We start from the raw sequence: 19,319 nt of genomic DNA on the forward strand, positions 1-19,319 counted from the left end.
TAGCGATTTTTTTTTTTCATTTGAGAGGGTATGAGAATTTGCATTCTATAGGTGGTGGCTTTAAGTTGGAACGGAGTAGAACATTTATTGTTCCAATACTCACATACGCATCTGAGACATGGACTCTGTTATGCTCGAATTCGGTTCGCTCTGTTCAGTAGCGAATTAGACTCGTCTGACTCCTACAGGCTGATCATGTCATGAGAAAGGCACCGGACTACCTTACCCGGAAAGCCATTTCAGTTCGTCCACATAGGCTGTGAGGTGATTGATATGTAATGATGGTGTCGATGTCTCTACCAGAACAACCGTAATATAAAATTCGTAGACTATATCTCTAGGTCGTGAACGGTTTTGAGGATTCTGCAGCAGGTCAACATCGTAAAGCGTGATAAGTAAGTAGGAAGCAACTCGATACATCTCTATACCCCCCTTGTATTTTTTGGTAGCTCTAGAAAGGGGAATCCAGACAACCATCGCGCATATTTATCATTTCACAGCTTCCAAACCGCTTCCCGAAATGAGTAACGGCACACCTTTGCACTGCAGGCCGGTCATTTATTTTCCATGCGGCGATTGTCCACGTTTTACCGCACACGATAAGAAAGGCACCGGAATATGGTTAACCGTTTCACGAGAATGGCATCTAGAAATTGGGTCAACAACATCAACCATTGCAGAACACACGGGCTGCCCGAAACAAAACAAAAAAACAAGCCCTTTCAAAACAAAAAGAGAACAGGTTTTCCCAACAACCAAAAAAAAAGGGAAGCTGTTGCGATACTACCAGCATGGCGCACCTCACCATTTCGGAGGGAATCAGCCACATACATATGCATGTACATTTCATTTCATTTTCGGGTGTTTCATCTTGCTCACTTCATCCGTTCTCAGCCGGCCTTTCTGTGTGTGTGGGAAACTGAAACCTCCCCGGCCCGAGTCGAGCGAGAAACGAGGTTGGTAGAATTCGGGGTGGAAAATGTTGACACGATTCATGATTTGTTTTTGTCCGTGTTGGCTGCCGGCCGGATTCTGGAAGTCAGTAGGCAGCGCAGAACCGTATAACGGGTTAACAATTTTTGGGGAGAGCTTAAAACGGAGGTTGAAGCTGTTTACTTTAACGTTTAATTATTGAATTCATAATATTCTGTTCACAGACGAACGAGCTCAACCCCTCAACTGATGTGAGATCTTAGATCCGGTAGATGATGCGAGGTAGAAAGCGCAGTGACATCTTCATTTCGATGAGAAGGTGCATAGGGAAAGCTGTTACTTAAGCGGCCTTAAGCTAACAGGTTTATGCTAACAGCTGGAGAAGGAAAAAAAGAGGGGAGAGAATAATTGCAATCGAGGAAAGAGATATTACTAATGTTTTGCTAATTAACGCCCCGGTGCAAATCTTGCGCAATAGATCCCGGGCTCTGTACCTGGTACAGAGAGGCCCGGCCGTTTCTGTGCCGGGGACTGGTGAAGTTCGTAACCTCTTGCGCACGACAATTTCTTTCGCCTTCCTCAAAACGGCACCCATACACATCTGACCTGCTGGCTGGGCGGCCTGGGCGGAAAAAGCGCAAAACCTGTCGCCGCCATTTTCACACAAAATCGATTGAGTAATGAAATGTAATACTTCCTACACTGGCCGGGACTCGAACATTGCAATTAATCATCGATCGAGAGAGAGAGAGAGGGAGAGAGAGAAAGAACGAGAAGCACTGGAAGGCACAGTTGTCCTCCGAATGCGGTACCAAGGGTGCTGAAGCGATCCGGAACGTGTGGCGACGGAACGGTGAACCCTCCCGAACCGATCCGCCAATCAATCGACTCCCGCCATTGGCTGTGTGGCTAAATGCCAACTCAACCGCGAAGAGTGAGCGTGTAAAAGGCCACTGCCGGTGTGTATAAGGTGCCATAAGACGAGACGATCGCTCAATTGGCGCATGATTTAAATATCAAATGGTACGAACGGTGGTATTTTCTTCTTTTCACCACCCATTCAACAATCTTCGCACAGCGAGGAGAGATCTGCCTGTCCGGGTCGGGTCGGTCGGGCTTTGCCGCAAGGTGCTGGTGGGTAGGCTTGGTGTCGTTATGCCTGCTTCGGAGAACCTCACAGCTTGGCAAGGCATTCTACGTATTTTGCGTCACTTTCGGTGACCCAACCCAAATTCTAGTCCACGTAACTTTGTCGAAACCTGCCGTTGTCGCAAGATGCAAAACTTGTCCAAAAACTGCTCACCACGGTGGTACCGTTAGTGTGCGGATTCTTCTTTCTGGCGTGCTTCGCCGTACTTTTGAGGAAATGTTGAGGGGGAGAGGCGCATCCACAAGCGATCCCGAACCGATCAAGTTTCGGTGGTTTCGGAAAACAGGTTTCCCCGTGCAGGAGGCGACCAGCTTCAAAAGTGAAACGATTATGACAGGAAGAACGGGCCGCACCAATTCGTTGGCTCATTAACTTATTTGGGGGTCTTCCGAGGCTGCGTTGTAGTTTTTTTAATTATGATATCAAAAGCTCCAAGGGTTCTAGGCAGCTCTAGGGGGTAGAGAATGCAACAACATTCATCAAAGTCTGGGCATGGGAAGAAGAGGCAAAGCTTTGGAACGCGGAACGGAAAAAAATGCGTGAAGCTGACGTGCTTCATAAAATTCTCTCAACTCCGATTATCTACGCCGGTCGTAAAATGAGCCCGAGATGAAGCCCTTTCAGGCTCGCGAGAGACAGGCCGAGTGCCGTCATGAACGCCACGACGGGTGACATTCATTAGCAGTCAAATAGTAAAAAATGGGCTCAATAAATTCCACTGATGGAGATGAAAATTCTAACGGATACCCGTTTGAGAGGCATGAAAGTTATCTAATTAATGATAATAATTAAGAGTTACAGCGAAGTTCAAGCTCGCTGACGACTTAGACCCCAAGCGAGAACATGTCCGGTGAGCTGAAGTTAGAGATCAACTTTCTGGGTCACTCTTCTGGGCAGGTGACATTAGAAATTCATAGTCTCCGAAACCGGTGACATCAATCACGCACTCCCACTGGCAGCGTTTAAGTACAGGTGACTAAGCAGCTCGCTTAAGCCATCGCTAATCTCTCAATTACTGCCATGACCCACAAACATCTGTTCCGTTTTGTGTGGACAAGGAACCTCAGCGAAAACCTCGTGCTCGTCTGGCGCTTCTTAACGATGATTCTGATGTGGGAATTTGTCTACTTAGTCTAGCGCTAGTAACGGCGCGCCGGCACAATTTTTCACCCGCTCGTTACCTTTGCAGAAGCAATGATTTGGGAACACCATTGGGATAGAACGTAAGCGCTAACTACTTTTATGCCTTTAAACCCTCTTGCTGGCAAAGATGGCTGATCTTTAGATGGAGAGCCACCTGCTGCGTTTACGGCGGACCAGTTCGGTCCTTTCGCGTCGCGTGCACGTGTTAGTGATACCCGGAGGACCGGAACACTTCAAACGGAACATAACGAACGAGCGAACGAAAACAAAAGCCGGTTAAGTTAACGACCCATAATTGCGTTTGCGTTTTGCGGTTCCCGCTCGCGGAGATTCTGGAGATTATTCGCTGCAAGGGTTTCGTTTCGTTTCGTTTCGCAGTTCCCGCATGGAACCACTCTTTATTTGTTTATCCTGCTTCAGACTGGTTTTTGTTTAAAGTTTCGGCGAGCCACGGGCGAGATTTAACAATTTGCACATTGTATTGATAGCCTCATTCTCGATTGTTTGCTTACTTGTTGAAGCGCTGGCTAAAATCTCCCATCGTTTGTACCTCAAGCTTGCGCACCGATCGGTCAAGACATATCATGGGAATGGATCAGATAGAATATATTGAAGGTATAATTGCTTAAGTTGCTACAGCAGAAAGCATCGCGGTCCGATGACTTCCACCCCTATCTTTTTTTTTTTTTTTTTTTATTCATAAAGAACGGCCTGGCCGTATTGCTAAAGGTCCACCCCTATCTTATTTAACCAAAAATCTTCTTAATTGTAGAACCTGCCGCACCGTGTATATCCTTCACCAGATCCACCTTCGCCTGCATCACGTTCTTGACGGAGGACGTAATGGATCGTTCCCGACTTTCGTTGCTGTTCTCGCTGGAACCACTCTCCCCAGAACCACCCTTCCGTTTGTGGGGTCTACTGGTAACGGTGCCACGTTCGTGGGATCCATGCTGATGATGGTGATGGTGATGCTTGCGTCGACAACCCTTCGAGTGTCCCTTGGGCGGTTTCGGAGGCACCAACGATGTGTCAAAGGTTAGTGCACTTCTCAGTCGCTCCATAATCCACTCGAGATAGTGCATCACGTTGGCCAACCCGACGTACCCATACGGATCACACCGTTTGCGATAGAGATTGATCTTGCCGATGACGCCGGTTAGTGTAAAGATGCCGTGCTGAGATTCTTCGTAGAAACCACCGCCTTGATCACCACGACACGCATTAGTACCTTGAAGAGAACATAGATGTGTTTGTGTGTGTTAAAAGAGACTCAGTTCTCGGGAGGAATGTTAGCGCCCTTACCATTCCCATGCCCAGCACAAAACATCTTGTGAGCTTCGTGCTTGTCAAAGATGCGATAGATCACACACAGCCCGCTGTCAACGATCGGCATCAGGGCGGTCTGCAGGTACGCGGATGGATTCCCATCCGGATCCGTTTGTCCGTAGCCCGCAATAAGCCCCGCTGAACCGATCCGCAGCGCACCATCGCTCGACTCGCCGGTTTGTGGCCCCGTCGGCAGACAGATCGGTTGTATGTAGTCATCGTACTGTACATCCACCTCTAGCCTCACCAAAGCCAGCGTACTGTCGTCGCTGGTTTCGATGTCCAGTACGCGCACCTCGCGACCCGTCAGTGAACTTTCCCACAGTTGGTGCTGACCCAGCTGCACGACGTACGGTCGCTTCCGGTGGTGCCAATCGGCAACACAGCTGGCCGCCGTCAAGATGTACCGCTGGCTGACGAGCGTCCCACCGCAAACGTAATCACGCGAACGTTTCGACACCGCAAAGATCGCCGCATGCCACGGCCACTCACCGGCCACGCTACGCACCCCGTGCACGATGAGTGGCATCTTGTTGATCTTGCGCTTGCCACAATCGGTAGGCATCTCCGCCGGCTGGGACGGGTTCTCCGTGGAGGTTTCATCTAACTGTACCAATTTGTCTCCCTTCGACCACTGCCAGGTCCCGTCCAGCACACTTCCGATCCAATTTTTGTAGTAGCGCAGCTTGACAAATGCCGCGTACTGTTTAGTGTCACAAACTGCCGTTTCTGCGTCACGCAATGCTGTAAAGGACACGATTCCTTGCAGCTCCCAACGGGCATTCTTGTAGACAACGAAACCTCCACCAGAATCCCCATTACACACGTTGGTTCCGTTTGCATACCCAGCGCAGAACATTCCGTCGTAGATTGTGTTGGAGAATACATCCGGATTGCTTGCCAGACAGCGAGTGTAGTTGACGGTCGGTACTTCGGTCATGCGCAGGCAGGTGGACACTATATCAAACTCGGTGTATCCCCAACCGGGCACCTTACCAAGCTGGCGGTAGAAAGAGGCCGGATCTTCCTCATCCGTATCCAGACACACGGGCAACACTCGATCGTTGAAGTGAACTGGTCGTTCTAGCTCTAGAATAGCTAGATCATGGCGATACGTACCGGTACGGAACTCGGGATACACGTACACCCGTTTCACACCCCTCTCCTGACTGCACCCGGGTACTGTCAGGCCCAGCTCATGATATCCCATCTGCAGCATGAAGTTGTCCGCACTCAGCGTGTAGCCGTTGTTCGAGTTGACTACACAGTGAGCCGCCGTTAACACGTACCGATCACTAATAAGCGAACCTCCACAACTGTACACCGGGATGCGGTACTCGATCTGATAGATGGCTACATGCCACGGGAATTCACCACGCAGTGCTTCGGAAGAGTGTTTCGGCAGTCCGGAATGGTGTAGCACAGGTAAACCACACTGCACATTACTATCGTACACACGGCTACAGTTGGAAGAAGCAAGCACAGGCTCCAAACAACCACCGATCACGACGGCCAATACCACCGAAATTAGCAAAGAGCGAACCGATCGCGGAACACCCATCTTTGCGACTGATAGTGACCGTTCCCGATTGCGTAGCAGGAAGCCGGTGATAAACCATTCTCCCGGTGCACGACGCTGGGGACCGCATTTGTCATTTGCGTTGATTTCGGTGAGTTATTGCTACTGCTGTTTACTATCAGTCCGTCTGTCTGCCAGTCGAGTGCGATGAGGTCAGGCATCAGCGATCCTCAAGTGGTTGTATTTGCATTTTCGTGGAGTATATTTTTTGCCGTGCCGAGACGGGGAGATAATTGGCAAATTGTGGAGACGTTCTTGGGTGGGAACGGTTTGTGGGCGATGTTTGAGTCGAGCGAAATTTTTCGTAACTGATCCTCGACGATTGTTTGCGCTGGTGAGTGGGTATTCCCCGGTAGTAAGTGTTTTATTTGGTAGATTGCAAAGTCAGATTTTTTTTGTGATGTTTTTATTGAGCATTTAAAAATCACAGCTACGAGGTTATTGATTTTAAAACTCACACCAAGACCATGTGTACTTATGAGTAGTTGTGCGCAAAGTTAAAGCGATTAAATTTACTCCAGGCGGTTATCAGCAGCATTTTGGAGGCAGTTGTCTACCAGTTCCCAAAATCTTGGAAAAAAAAACGAACCGTATCAATGTATCGAATCCCTCAAGGCTGATTTTTAAATACCGTCCAAAAGGCACCCCGGTACAGGACATATAAATTTAACCGTTTGCTAAGAAATTGTTTTCAAAAACAACAACAAAAAACGAAATTAAAAATAAATAATCATCAACCACTTTTATTGAACACTTCCTGTCTGCACCCTGCGCAACTTTCTCATGCGTAACCATCGATCACATCGGGTCATAACCTTGAGTGATCCGGTTGACAGAAGGTGGTGGTGTAGCGAAAAAGTAAAAATCCGAAGAGGATACTCGGGTGCGTGCGTGAGGCTCTAGAATATTATCAGCTGAAGCGGAAACCTTTCGATTTTTGACGCTCCAATAGACTCAGGGTCGATGGGTGTCGGAAAAGCCAAACTCATCAGGAAGAAGCAACGGTCAAGTGGAAGCCTCTTTTTCCGTTTTTGGGGAGTTGAAGGACGAAAGACACATTAACAGTATCGAAACTGTACAAACTTCCTCGGGGTGGAGAACTGCGCGTATTTACAGTTGCATAAGTAGAAGATGATTTATTGATCAGTAAACCTCAGGCCTTGATAGTCGGAGTCGAACCCATCCCATGAGCTGGGTAAAGCAAAACAACAAACAAACAGCCGGTACGGTCCGGGTACGAATTATTATTAATTATTATCTCACTCAAAGCACTGACCAGCATCGAAACTGTGTCGACTAGGGCCACGTGTGTGTTTATCCGTTTAGAAAAAGCATTCCAAACATGGTAGATCCACGATGCTAGTGGATCGATTGATTGTTTCTTGCTTGCTTTGCATGCTTCTGCCTGATTATCTCACATCTTTTCCTTGTGGACTCAGCAAAACAACCGCCTTCGAGAGGGTGTGTTTGCAGCATCGAAGTATCGAAGGAAAATAAATACACTCCACCGAGAGCGAGGGGAGTGCTTCGAATCATCTCGTCTCCTCCCCCGGGTGTGACCTAATTACGTGGTGAGCATCTTGAACCGTTCCGTTGACATTACCGGAGGTCAACCGGGAGGTAGTGAAACCCCTTTGCGATGATCGTCGTCCATTGATTACAACCCTCGGTCTTTTTCTCTTTCGATTTCGTCTGTTTTCACCTCGTTTTGCTCGTCTTGATCGTTGTTTGATCACCCAAAACATGAGTTGAGCCTCCCACCGTGTTTGCGCTTTTCTTTCTCACCAAAGCCTTAAAGATTCCCACTAAGACCAAAGCAGCCAAACACACGGCAGAGGCTTAGAAATTGTGCCGTGTCGAACACGGAACTGCCGACACAGTCATTTGGTGCTGCCGCCTGCCGCGACGACGGCCATCGAAAGTAAAACAACGAATTTCGGGCGTTGCGGGGGCTGGTTTTTATTTTAATTGAAAATAATCGTCCCTACCGGTGGTGTGTGTGTGTGTCGATGAGGTTATGTTTCACTTTTCATTTTCGCTTCCCTTACTTTCTAAGTGGAATTACACCACCATTTCGGGTGGTGTAAAGAGTTTTCTCGTCTCCAGGTTCGGGTCAAAGTTTAGGGGGCTGTTGTGTTGGTTGACCCTTTTCCCATCGGTAAGGGTTGGTAGTTTGGAAGTTCATTTAGAGTGAGGTACTAATGCCTTTACTCACCATTCGCTTCCGATCTAACCGCTGATACGGATCTGATGACACATCAATCCACTCGAGAGGAAGATGATATGTTGGCGATCGAGGGAAAGGTTTACTTATTTCCGTGGGCCTTTCGATTTCTAAGGGCAACTCAATTATAAGCAAGCTTTGGAACTTTCATGAATTTTCCAACTTTCATAGGGCTTTATATTTTCTGTGGGCTCTGGTATTGCCATAGGCGGTCGAGTCTTCAGGTGCTTAGACGCTAGAATCAGAGTTGGTCTCCCTGTTCGCAAGCCAGAAATGACAGATCCAGCAAGCTTGAGGTGGTAGATCCAAAGGACCTCTCGTCATCATAAGTTGAATTTTCATGAGCCGTCAACTTACTATGAGCCCCGAATTTCTACTGGCCCATGAATTTTCATCAATCCGGAACTATCCATGGGCCATAGATGCCCCACATGCTTTTGAGTTTTAATCGGTCGTTTATTTTCCACGATTGGTTGGAGTGCTTTTCTGAGCTCTAGAATGTCCATTAGCCCACGATGAGCCCTTCGATTCTAACTGTCATGAGAGTTGGAGTTTTCAGGGCCCTTAAATATTCGTGGGTTCTACAATCTTCAATGGGGACTTCAATTTACGTTGAACCTTCTATTTCCTTGGAGCCAAGAGTTCCTGAGACCTTTTCATTTCCAACAGCTCTCTAATTTTCCTAAAGTCTGTACTTCCTCACTAGCTCTGGAATTGATATGGACCAGTAAATGGCCCTAGACACAAGAATTTATAAGGGTCTATAAATTTGCGTGGCTTTCCATGTGTCAATGGGTCGTAGAATTTGACTGGCTATTTTACCATGACTTAAACTATATAACCCTAAGCTTTCAAATTTGCTTAGGCTTTTGAGTTTTTTTTTAAGAGATTTGAGGTTTCCTTCTCTATTGAACGGATTTTTTTTGTAGAGCCCTGGAAGTCCAAGATACATATCTGTCTACCCATCAACGAAGAAGATCTGCTTGCCATCACTCAAAAGATTAAAAGCCACACACTTCCCAGAGCCCTCGTCCCGGGCTAGTCATCCACAACCCCTCACTGCTGAAATAGAAAATACGATGCGATGAGGGAAAGTAACATCGACGACAGCAAAAAAGCGGCTTAAATCTTCTCCCTCGAAAAACGATCCACCGATTCACCTGATTGCTGTTGTGACCATGGGTACCCCCAAAACCCCCCAATGCTCAACAGTCTCCAGAAGATGTGTGCTAGTGGGATACTTTTTTATATTTTCGGACGATAGTGCTCCCTCTCTTTCTCTCCTTGGGGACCGAACCAAACACCGGAAAACACGTATCAGAAGTCAGAAAAGCGGGCCAACCCAAAGCTTACCATTTTCGAGATGCATTCCCGCGATCAGCGCCGCGTGAGGGTCGAGGTCGCCTGTCGTCTCGAAGTGGTGATGATGCTGAGCTGCTGAGAATTATAACTGTGCTTTTCACCGCATTTCGCCGCGTTCACGAAGGAAAGGGGTTGTTGTCTTGCTCGCTACCATAGTCAGCACTTGATTCGTTCCGTTTGCGAATACGAACCGAAATCGACCCCAAAAGTGTAATCTGAGCGGGTGAATCTTCCGATGCTTCTCGTTGAGGTTCGCTGACGATGGGAATGATATAGCAGATCATGATGGGTGCTTTATGAGAGTTCTCAGACAAGGAATCTCCAGTGGGTGTTTGTAAGCTTTGGACATAGCTATAATTCTTTATTGCACTTCAGAGTTTTGAGGTTGCATTACGATATAAAAGTAATCCTCAACCAATGTTACATTTCTTCAACGCACTCCAATTCCTCAAAGCTCCACTAGCATTCATTCAAAACTGGCAGTAAAATGGTGACGCATTCTTCCCTAGATATCACCCCGGGATTAATCTCACACTCTCCCTCGTGCTAGACCACCGCTAGAAAATGACACCGCCAAGTGTTCAACGCTGGCGGAATATCAATACACAGACACACACACCGCATCGAATTGAACGCGGAACACAGATGAGCGAGTGTGTGCCTCTTCCTACATCCAGCACCAGAAGAAGCTGGAAGAGTGATCAGTAAAATATGCCATACGAGAGCTGAGGCAGAGAAGCAACAAGAAAAACAAAACAATGTCAAAACACTAAAGTGTAAAAACAAAACAAAAAAAAGACCGTCCTCCCTCAGCTACATACTAAAATCAAGTTCCACCCGAGAGAAAGTATGTTCCGCGCGCGCGGAACAGAACGAACGAACGAGAGCTCGAACTGAAGCGAGTTCGCGAGCCAACAGCACTGGCCACGATACGATCGGGGCTTTGATAAATATATGTGAACAGCACCAGAATGATGGGGTATATAGGTCAGTTGATCGAATCGGAAAAGGGAAAGAAGAAGGAAGAAGAAAAAACGACGACGGTCCGAAGCACCACAACCCCGTCAGGAAGTGTTCGACTGGCAAAGACTTGAAGGAAGGCCAGGTGACCTGCATCATGGTGGAAGATGGAAGGCTTCGCCGCTGTAGCATGCCAGTCGGACGAGCAGAAATACAGCCGTAGATGGTGCTGGAGCGATGAAGTAACATGCTGATGATTACGTGGAAAGAATTGCTCCTTCTGCTGTGCAGGGAAGTGCAAAATGTGCCATCTTGAGCTGGGTGAGGGGGGATTGGGGTTTCCGGAATGTGGGGAAGGGTGTGTGAGAGAGAGAGGAGGGGTGAAATGCTCACCAATCATCCCTCTCACCTTGATGTATCGATGGGCCCAAGGCAAAGACAATAAGAATCATCGACCATCTGGTGGAGTATGTTGGAGCGATGAAGCATAACTTGGTAGGAGAATAGGGGGGAGGGGGCTGCTGAGAGGGAAGCAGGAAAAATGCTTGGTAGATAGAGAAAATAAATCTAGTCCCACTTTTAGTGTGGCTCAGGACAGAGGACAGAAACGAGAGAAAAAAACCGCCGCCACAAAAGATCCGTCGGGTTCGTCGCTTACCCAGCCCGTTGCAGTCTTTTGTTTCAATGCGTTTGCCGTGTTTCGTCGCACGGGTCGCGATGTTAGGATGCTGCTTTTTTCCTCTTTCTACTGTTGTGCAGACACGTTTTAGAAAGATTTTCCCGGTTTCGCGAGGAGAAAGTGGTGAGGGACACTGGCCGAGTGATTTGGTTGGCCTTCACTGAGTGACACTGTGCCCGGTTTTATTTATAACTAATTGCGTTTTAAATTGCGTTAGACGATCCCGCTGCTGCTGCTGCTCCTCGCCGGTCAAGGGATAGCGCAGATCCCGATTTGTAGGTCAGCCGGCGGCTAGACGGACGGTGTCGGTGGTATGCATTTGATGTGGGATGCCCCCTGTCCACGCATTGTAGGGCAGTAGGTGCATTTTATGTGCTTGAAAGCGTCACATTAGCAGCGTTTTGTGGGGGCATTCTTTGCGATAAATGCTTTTGAAGAGTTAATTAGCGGGCACAGGTAACGCGAACAGGTGCGAACCTCTTGGAAAGAGGTTCGCAGCAGTGAGGGAATAAAACTCCCGACGTACGCGCTCTCCTGGTGGCGCTATGGATTGATTTGTTACCGGTCGATCGAGTTTCTTTTTGCTTATTTTTATACCTTGTTTGCGCTTTAGAGAATGCAGTTTAGCCTTTTTGTTTGCTGTTGTTGTGTGGATCGATTGGTATCAAAAATTTCCAATCGCTCACGAACACGGCAACGTAGCTGCCGGGGAGACACAATTCCAAAATGCACTCCAACTCGGGCGGACGTTTGGGCCCGACATTCACTTTTGGTTGCCCCGGCTTTTTGCAGCAGCACGTGTTTGCTTGTTTTATTTTGCGAGGCTCGTTTGGTTTATGTTGTCTTTACTCCACTTGTTCCCTCTCTAAACATTGAGTGGTGGATTTTTTTTTGCAGGCAGCTTATTTATTGGTGGGTTTATTGCACGCGACGTTTCGGGTTTTGGCTCGAGCACCTTTCAGTAGATGAAGGTGCAATGTTGATGCATATTATGTGATTAGGTAGTTTGGGGGGAGCAACAATAATATCGGAATTAGCTGCAGGGAGTTTGCTTAGCTACAAAACAGCTATTAAATCATTTGAGAGATGAAAAAGGAAGTTAGAGAAATGATAAAATTTCATATTTTATTTTATAAATTTGAATTTAAAACTATTATTATGAAAAATATAGTTTTTTGGTTAGTATTCGGCTTATTCGGTTCTAATACTGCCTTTTACACTTGTCCATAAGTTTTTAACAACGGGATTTTTAAGATCACAACATTCTAATAAGTCTAAGACTCATTGTTGTAATCTCATTCCCTAGAAATCACTGTATCACGATCACGTACAACCGATAAACATCTTTAAGTACTACCAATAGGAAAACAATCCGCCTCCACTTACCGGCGATCGATTTACATTTAATTCGCTCTAACAACCGCTAATTAAACTATTTCGTAAAAATCAGCAATCCATCCAGTTGTAAAGCCAACAAACAGGCAAACACAATCGAAGAAGCAAAAAAGGAAGTGGTAACACTGCGCGAACGTCACCATACAGCAACGCCCGGGGCCAAAAAGTAAAAGGCAATCGGTGTTACATACAGTATTTCATATCGCTACCCATCGCCGATCCACATTGATTACAGATCGATGTAATGCGCGGCAATCGATCTGCTCTCATTTGGGGGCGGGGGGCTGCTGTTGATCAAATTGTTTGCAGCAAGGAAAGGGTAAGCATCGAAACCGACCTAATCCTTCGATTCGATGAACGATGCTCCATGAAGTGAACGAGAATAATTGCACACGGAGGCGGCGACGGAATTCCCTTCGATTCCACCTGGCTGGCGGAATTGTAGAATCGCAAACAATCGTCGATAATCAAGCCGCACGGTATGTGAGACGTTCGTAACTGGCTGGGAGGGCGGGAGAACGAGGTGGGAACGGAAGGGTGGGATGCTCTTTAACGTCTTCAAAACACACGAACATCACCCGTTCGGTGAAGGTGTAAGGTGTGCTACATTTGTGATGAACGGGTGTTTTTTATCACACTAATCATGCCGAACGTAAAGTACAGGAGATAAATTTGTTGTATTTTCTAATATTTATAATTATCGTATTAAATATTTAGAATCATTTGATTATCTTTAACATCCATCAAATATAATGTTTTGTACGGCGTAATATTTACTAGTACGGTCCGACTAGTGTTCAGCAGTGATCCTCATCACGATCTCTCTCTCTCTCCATTTCACACTCTCGCGCTAGCACTCTCACATACTCTCTTCCATTTGGAGGCTGCAATGAAAAGAAGTGGCCGCTCTTCAGTATTTTTCTCTGAACATTTGCTCACTGGACTATGTCAATGTTAAAGTTTAGATTTTTTCTATTATAATATTTTAAATAACACTAAAATATATCTTAATTTCAATCGTTGTAGGGTGCAGAGAGGTCGTTCTTTACGAATAAAAAAAATATTGAAAGAAAACCTTCGAAAAATTTATTGTCAATAAAATTTTGTAAGGCAATGGTTTCTTTTGAATTTTGGTTTAAATTTTTAATATGAAAAATTTTAAATTATTTATTTAATTCAATCATATATTTCATGTATTGCTGATACAACGAGCGCTTTGAATGATTCTTACAATTGGACCGAGCTCTTCATATGCCTACACATTATTTAGCTGTAAATATTCCAAGTCTAGTAAATAGACCCCATTTTCGAGTGTTTTTCTGAGTGCTTTTTTGATTATGGACACTTTCGAGCCTTTATTTCTGGTCGAGCCTTTATCTTTTGATCTTCATTAGTTTTCTAGATCAATTCAAGAATTATTATCATCTTCACCCGATCATTTATTGATAATTTAAATAACTAGAACTGAGACAATCGGGGGCGCCGTGTGGAGGCGTTCGTTACTAACATCAAGAGGCGAATGAGAGACCCAAAGCCTCTATTGAAGTAGGCAATAGTTTCAAAATTCATCCAAATCAGTGCATTACCAGCACGCTCTTCTAACTACCAAGCGATGGGAAAATCCAATTTTGCCCTAAGAAGCATAAAAAGTTTTCAATTTGAATGACCAATAAAATTTTCAAATTATTTGTTATTCATTTCTTTTTATTTTTTTATATTATAACGAAATTGCTCTGATTCGAACTGTCTCAGACATTTAAAATATTTTTATGATTCACCTTTTTTCCACGAAAACTCTATTATTCCCACCTTCATCCCATAGTGCTTGGGATGGTTTTCGTCAATCCACCAAAAATCGTTGGGTTCTTCTCACCGACTCGCTTCGTAGGCTGCTGGGGGCAGCCTTTGGAGCAGCGCCCGCGTGTGTGTGCGTGCGTGCTTAGCGGCGAATGTTGATGATGATGGCGACGATGGTGGTGGTAGTGGTGCAGATGTTTTGACATGCAGCCATGCGATCGCGCGAGCGGGGCAAGCTTTTCTCACAGCCCAAGTCAGTAGCTTTTGTTAGTTCGCGGTAAACGGTGTGCTTTCTCGCAGTGCGTGCGCAGTGCGCCATTCGTCGTTTCGTTCGTTCACTCGCTCGATCATCATCGGTGTGATACAGCATCGTCCCGGTGTTTGGACCTCCGGGGCAAAACGGCACGAATGTGGTGTGTATTTTTACAGTGTGCAGGCAGTGTGCGGTTGTGTGCCAAAAATGCATCGTGTTTTTTTTAAGATAAATGCATCCCATAAATGCGCTTGCCGAGTGATGTTTTGTTGAATCCACATGTTACAAAAAAAGATTAAAAGGAAGAAGTTCGATAAGACAAGCACAAAACTAAAGCCGTTGCAGTGTGTTAGTGTGTAGTGCATGCGTATCACAACAAAGATTGTGGGTAGTGTACCTCGTGTGGGACGGATATCTGCTTGATTGTTACACTTGCAGAGTTGTTTATAGAAAACATTTGATAGAAGTTTTACTATGTATTTTGAATACCATCACGCTTCATTAAAATTAAAAGCATAGTAATGGAGATTTGTTTACATTTGAGCTACTCAGTCCTTTATCCTTATAAGTTTATTTTGACAGAAAGTCTTACAAGCATGATCATGCATGATCATGCGTGAAAGTTTATTTTTCTATTTTAATCATTTGTCTTATGTTAAATGGAAAAGATTTAAAGTAAAAATCAAGCATCATAAACCAAACTATCCAGTCCCACCCAATCTAACACCTGTCAAGTGAGGCTTGCGATAGTGTGATAAGAGAGTACCATTTGCCTTCAACTATCAGAAAAAGTATTGTGATCGTGTACTACATTCGTCAAATTTGTTTTTTTTTATAGCTAAAGCAAGTGTTGCAAAACAATTAAAGCAAAGAAAATAGAAGCAAAGTACAAGCAGAAGATTATTGCAAAATAGTGTCAAAACCGAAGAAAGTGTCTGGAGATCATTAGCGTGATTTGTGCATGAGAATTAAGGAAAGTGTGAGCAAGTGTGCCAATCTATGCGCGCGTTTGTGTGTGTATATATGGGTGTGTGTGTCGGTAGTGTGAATAAAGCATAAAAAAACGTCGAAAATTAGCTCAAAAATAATCAAGCTCTCCACCGGGCGGCGGAGAGTGGCAGCTTTTATTGGTCTCGTCGTTGTCGTCGATTTCGGGGATAGCCAATGGATTTGTTGGTGGTGAAAGATCGCACCGCTGAAGAAGAAGCGGCGGAGGAAGCACGGTGAATATATTTCGCATTTCCATCAAGTTCGAAGGCAATCATTGCACCTCGTCTTAGTGCGGTTGTAGTAAAAACGGCGGAAAACGGAATAAAGGTGGCTGCGGAATCCTGGAAGAAAGTCAATTTCGGAAGGTCCAATTTGTGTGCGATAGGTAGGTAAGTGGAGAACTCACAGGATGACGGCTATTTAAGTGATTTGTTTAAATTCGTATTAAATGAAGTGAAAGAGAAAGGTGGGGTTTTGTGCTTAAATTTCTGCTAGTTTACGTTAATGTTTTGTGATGTTTAATTGAGCTAAATGCGTTTAAAACGGCGTCACTTTCCTTGAAGAAACTCAGATGAGTTGCTTATATACAAATTGAGGATGGTGCTTTTTGTACTGGTTTTTCTCTTCTTGTGACTAATTTGCATGCTGAGTAGCTTGGAGGGCAAACAGTAAAAACCACGCCAACAACATATTCCAAGCCATGTCGTAATTTCGCTTTTGATAGGTTCCAAGAACTACTTGAGCCGCTTGCCCGTCCATTTCCACATCGTTGCGTATGCCGGGGCTGAGCAGAACGATTACGGGAAGCCAAAACATGGAGCAAAAGACAAACACCACACGCAGGAAAAAATAACAGTAACGGACTCGAAAAATCTCACTGTCCGGTGACATCTTTCACCTGGTCGTAAACACAAAACATGGCTGATGCCAGACCACACTGCACTGCTGGTCTGGTCAGCGTGCTTTCACCTTTCACGCCACCAGACACTCCGAAGACACGGATAACTTCCGAGAATAGGGGATTTTGTTTGTTTTAAGATCCCCCCCAGTAAACGGCCGGCCAGGCTACTTACGCGTACAAACGCGGAGGTTAATTGCGTCGAAGCCCGTTTTATGTCACTGTGCGTGGAACGCGGAATTGAGCATCGAGCAAAAGCGTTCATCGATTTTTACACCCAAAGGCGAGACGGCGGTGCCTTCTTCTAATAATTGCGGCGCTCTGAGCTCGAGAGAACTCAGGCCTGGCTCGCGAATGACTGATAATTGTTGATGTGTTTATTTTATTTTGCTCTGGATGGTTTTGTCTTCTTTGGTGGTTCTCTGTCTTCTGACCCGTGCTGGGAAGTTGGAATGCGTTAATTGATTCGCAATGTTTGCGTACGTTTACCGAAAAGGACAAACCGACGGCAATTTACCTTGAGGATTGATTAAATATGTTTAGAGGTTACTTTCAAAACTTGTACCCTCTTATGGTTAAGCTACTGCTAAGTTTTATTAAAAATGATTTAGACGATAGACCAACTGTCAACTGTTTGAAGAATGTTGGTGGATTCTAAGAGCCATTTGACAAGACGTCCTGGAAAAAATCTACAAAAACATTGTAATTCCTTTCCGTTCGGCTCTCCGGCAGTTAGCCTGGAGCATACCCATGACAGTCGAAAAAATAAATTTGCTCAGTTTTCACGCTTTTTCTGAGGCTTCAGATCAGTTGCTGTTCCGATAGCAATTTCCACTAACAAATTGATTGGTAGCTACTCAGAGAGATCTGGGGCCTTCTTCAATTGCTAAGTGCCATCATCCGTTCTGTGTGATTGTCACGTGGACAGCTTCATCTCAGATGTAAAAGGCACGTGTTGTGTAACATTGTCCATCTTGTCCAGAATATTCTTCACCATTTATGCATATACTCCAACATCTGGCTCTAAATTTCATCGTCAGAGAACACCAGACAATAAAACCTTGGTGTTCACGTCAAAGTTTGCTGCATGTCAGGAGGTCCTATAATAATGCGGGGTGCCCGAAATCTGTCTCCAATGTTTTTCTCTGAAGGTGAGAAGAGGTTATAGTAACATTCGATTGAATTGTAGTCGATTTTTAAGGCAGTGTATCACAGTTTGAAATATTCTTCAATCAGGTTTAATCTCTACTTGGAGTTCCTATTTTGTCTTCATACAACAGAGACGATCGCCAGCTTGATGGATCGTTAGAAAATAAAGCCAGTGCATGGACACTTCTTATGATCAGTCTCGATCGGGAATCCAGAATACAAGCTCGAAGACGACCCGGACCTTTTGAAGTTGTAGTGTCAATGCAGAAGAAGAAAAACCTCCCTGTATATTAAGCTTAAACAGAGCTTAAACTTATGTTCAACTGTGAGTTATTGCACGTTCTGGAACTAAAAAATATTTATTTAATTTACTACACCCAACAACATGGCCCATAAAGCTTGATGTCATTTCCCCGTAAAATGTACAATATTCCTATTTGCCTTCGCATTCTTAGGAAGGTGTAGCTTAAACTTCTTGACCCTCCGCACGACGCCGGGTGCTTTGCCAGTAGTAGTTTGTACAGCTTTTTTACAATCTACATCCTCATACACCGTTAACCCAATACTCCGCTTAACCACTCTCCTCTCCGGCAGTCGTCATAAGCGAAGCACTTAACCTTTTTCTGCTGGCGTCATTTCGCTCGGCACCTGCGTTGACTCATCTCGGTCTTAACTCCCCGCGGGCGTACGGGGTGGGTGAGATGATGTTACATTCGCACCTAGAGGCGGGTCACACCAGGCGATGATGATGTGTGTTCCGCTTTCGTAGACGCTGAGGTAAGAATGTTAATTCGCGGCCATCCCTTGACCAAAACCAGAACGCGAACACCAGCACGTCGTCGCACGTTTTTTTTCTGTTAAAAGTGATTCCGTTACGATGCACACTTTAGCTGCAGTTTTGTTATTTCGCACCAATCCCTGGTGTGGCGGACCATATGGCTGAGGTGTGCCGGTATGTGGAGATTGTACTGTTTGGTTGCTGTCCTCCAACTAGAGGGGAACGTGCGTCCAGATTAATTCTTGGTGCTATGGCGCTTCGCGAAATTCGATACAATCCCACCGAACGGGGTCGATGGCGAAGGACTCGCGCACTCGAGCAGGCTGGAATTACAGCTCTCTGTATACACCACACAGCTGCCTCCCTTCCCGCGTTGGTACGATGATCGAATTTCAATTATGTGTAACCAGTCGGAGTCGGCGTTTTGGATCACGGATCACGATTATTGCTCGCGCTGCGGACCGGGTTTTGGCGGTTTTGCTTCAATCGAGACAAGGAAAAAGAAGTCTCTTTGACGGATTTGCAGAGCTCGGCTCTGGTAAGCAGCGAAACACCTACCGAAAGTGCAACCGAAAAACAAAGAAGGACTCCCAAAAGCGAGGGATAAGATTAGCAAACTTATTTGTTTATCGCGCACGAGCGTGACTCGGAATTGTTTTCGCGAGTAGTTTATGCATGTTGTTCGAGTGTCTTACCTCAG

General features: G+C 45.5%; 2 protein-coding genes across 4 annotated transcripts in view; one reads left to right on the top strand and one right to left on the bottom strand.

Moving 5' to 3' along the window:
- Positions 1–6: 6 nt before the first annotated feature.
- Positions 7–11,007, bottom strand: LOC118504062 (transmembrane protease serine 9-like). 2 transcript variants are annotated; one of them, XM_036038098.1, is made up of 3 exons: positions 4,532–11,007; positions 3,968–4,457; positions 7–3,901 (listed from the first exon to the last, which is right to left on the bottom strand). In XM_036038098.1, the coding sequence occupies exons 1-2, from the start codon at positions 6,114–6,116 to the stop codon at positions 3,973–3,975; spliced, it is 2,070 nt and encodes a 689-aa protein (XP_035893991.1). In that variant the 5' UTR covers positions 6,117–11,007; the 3' UTR covers positions 7–3,901; positions 3,968–3,972. The 2 variants fall into 2 exon arrangements, with proteins under 2 accessions (XP_035893991.1, XP_035893990.1); XM_036038097.1 differs by having other exon boundaries at positions 7–4,457.
- A 3,800-nt stretch (positions 11,008–14,807) lies between these two features.
- The window catches only part of LOC118504048, a 219,262-nt gene continuing 214,750 nt past the window's right edge, over positions 14,808–19,319 (top strand). The window contains exons 1-2 of one of the 2 annotated variants that reach the window (XM_036038052.1): positions 14,808–14,964; positions 15,643–16,183. The gene's annotated coding sequence lies outside the window, so the exon portion shown is untranslated. The remainder of the gene's footprint in view (positions 14,965–15,642; positions 16,184–19,319) is intronic. The other variant, XM_036038051.1, reaches the window with a different exon arrangement.

Source organism: Anopheles stephensi, chromosome 2 (assembly GCF_013141755.1).
Source record: "Anopheles stephensi strain Indian chromosome 2, UCI_ANSTEP_V1.0, whole genome shotgun sequence".
Lineage (NCBI taxonomy): Eukaryota > Metazoa > Arthropoda > Insecta > Diptera > Culicidae > Anopheles > Anopheles stephensi.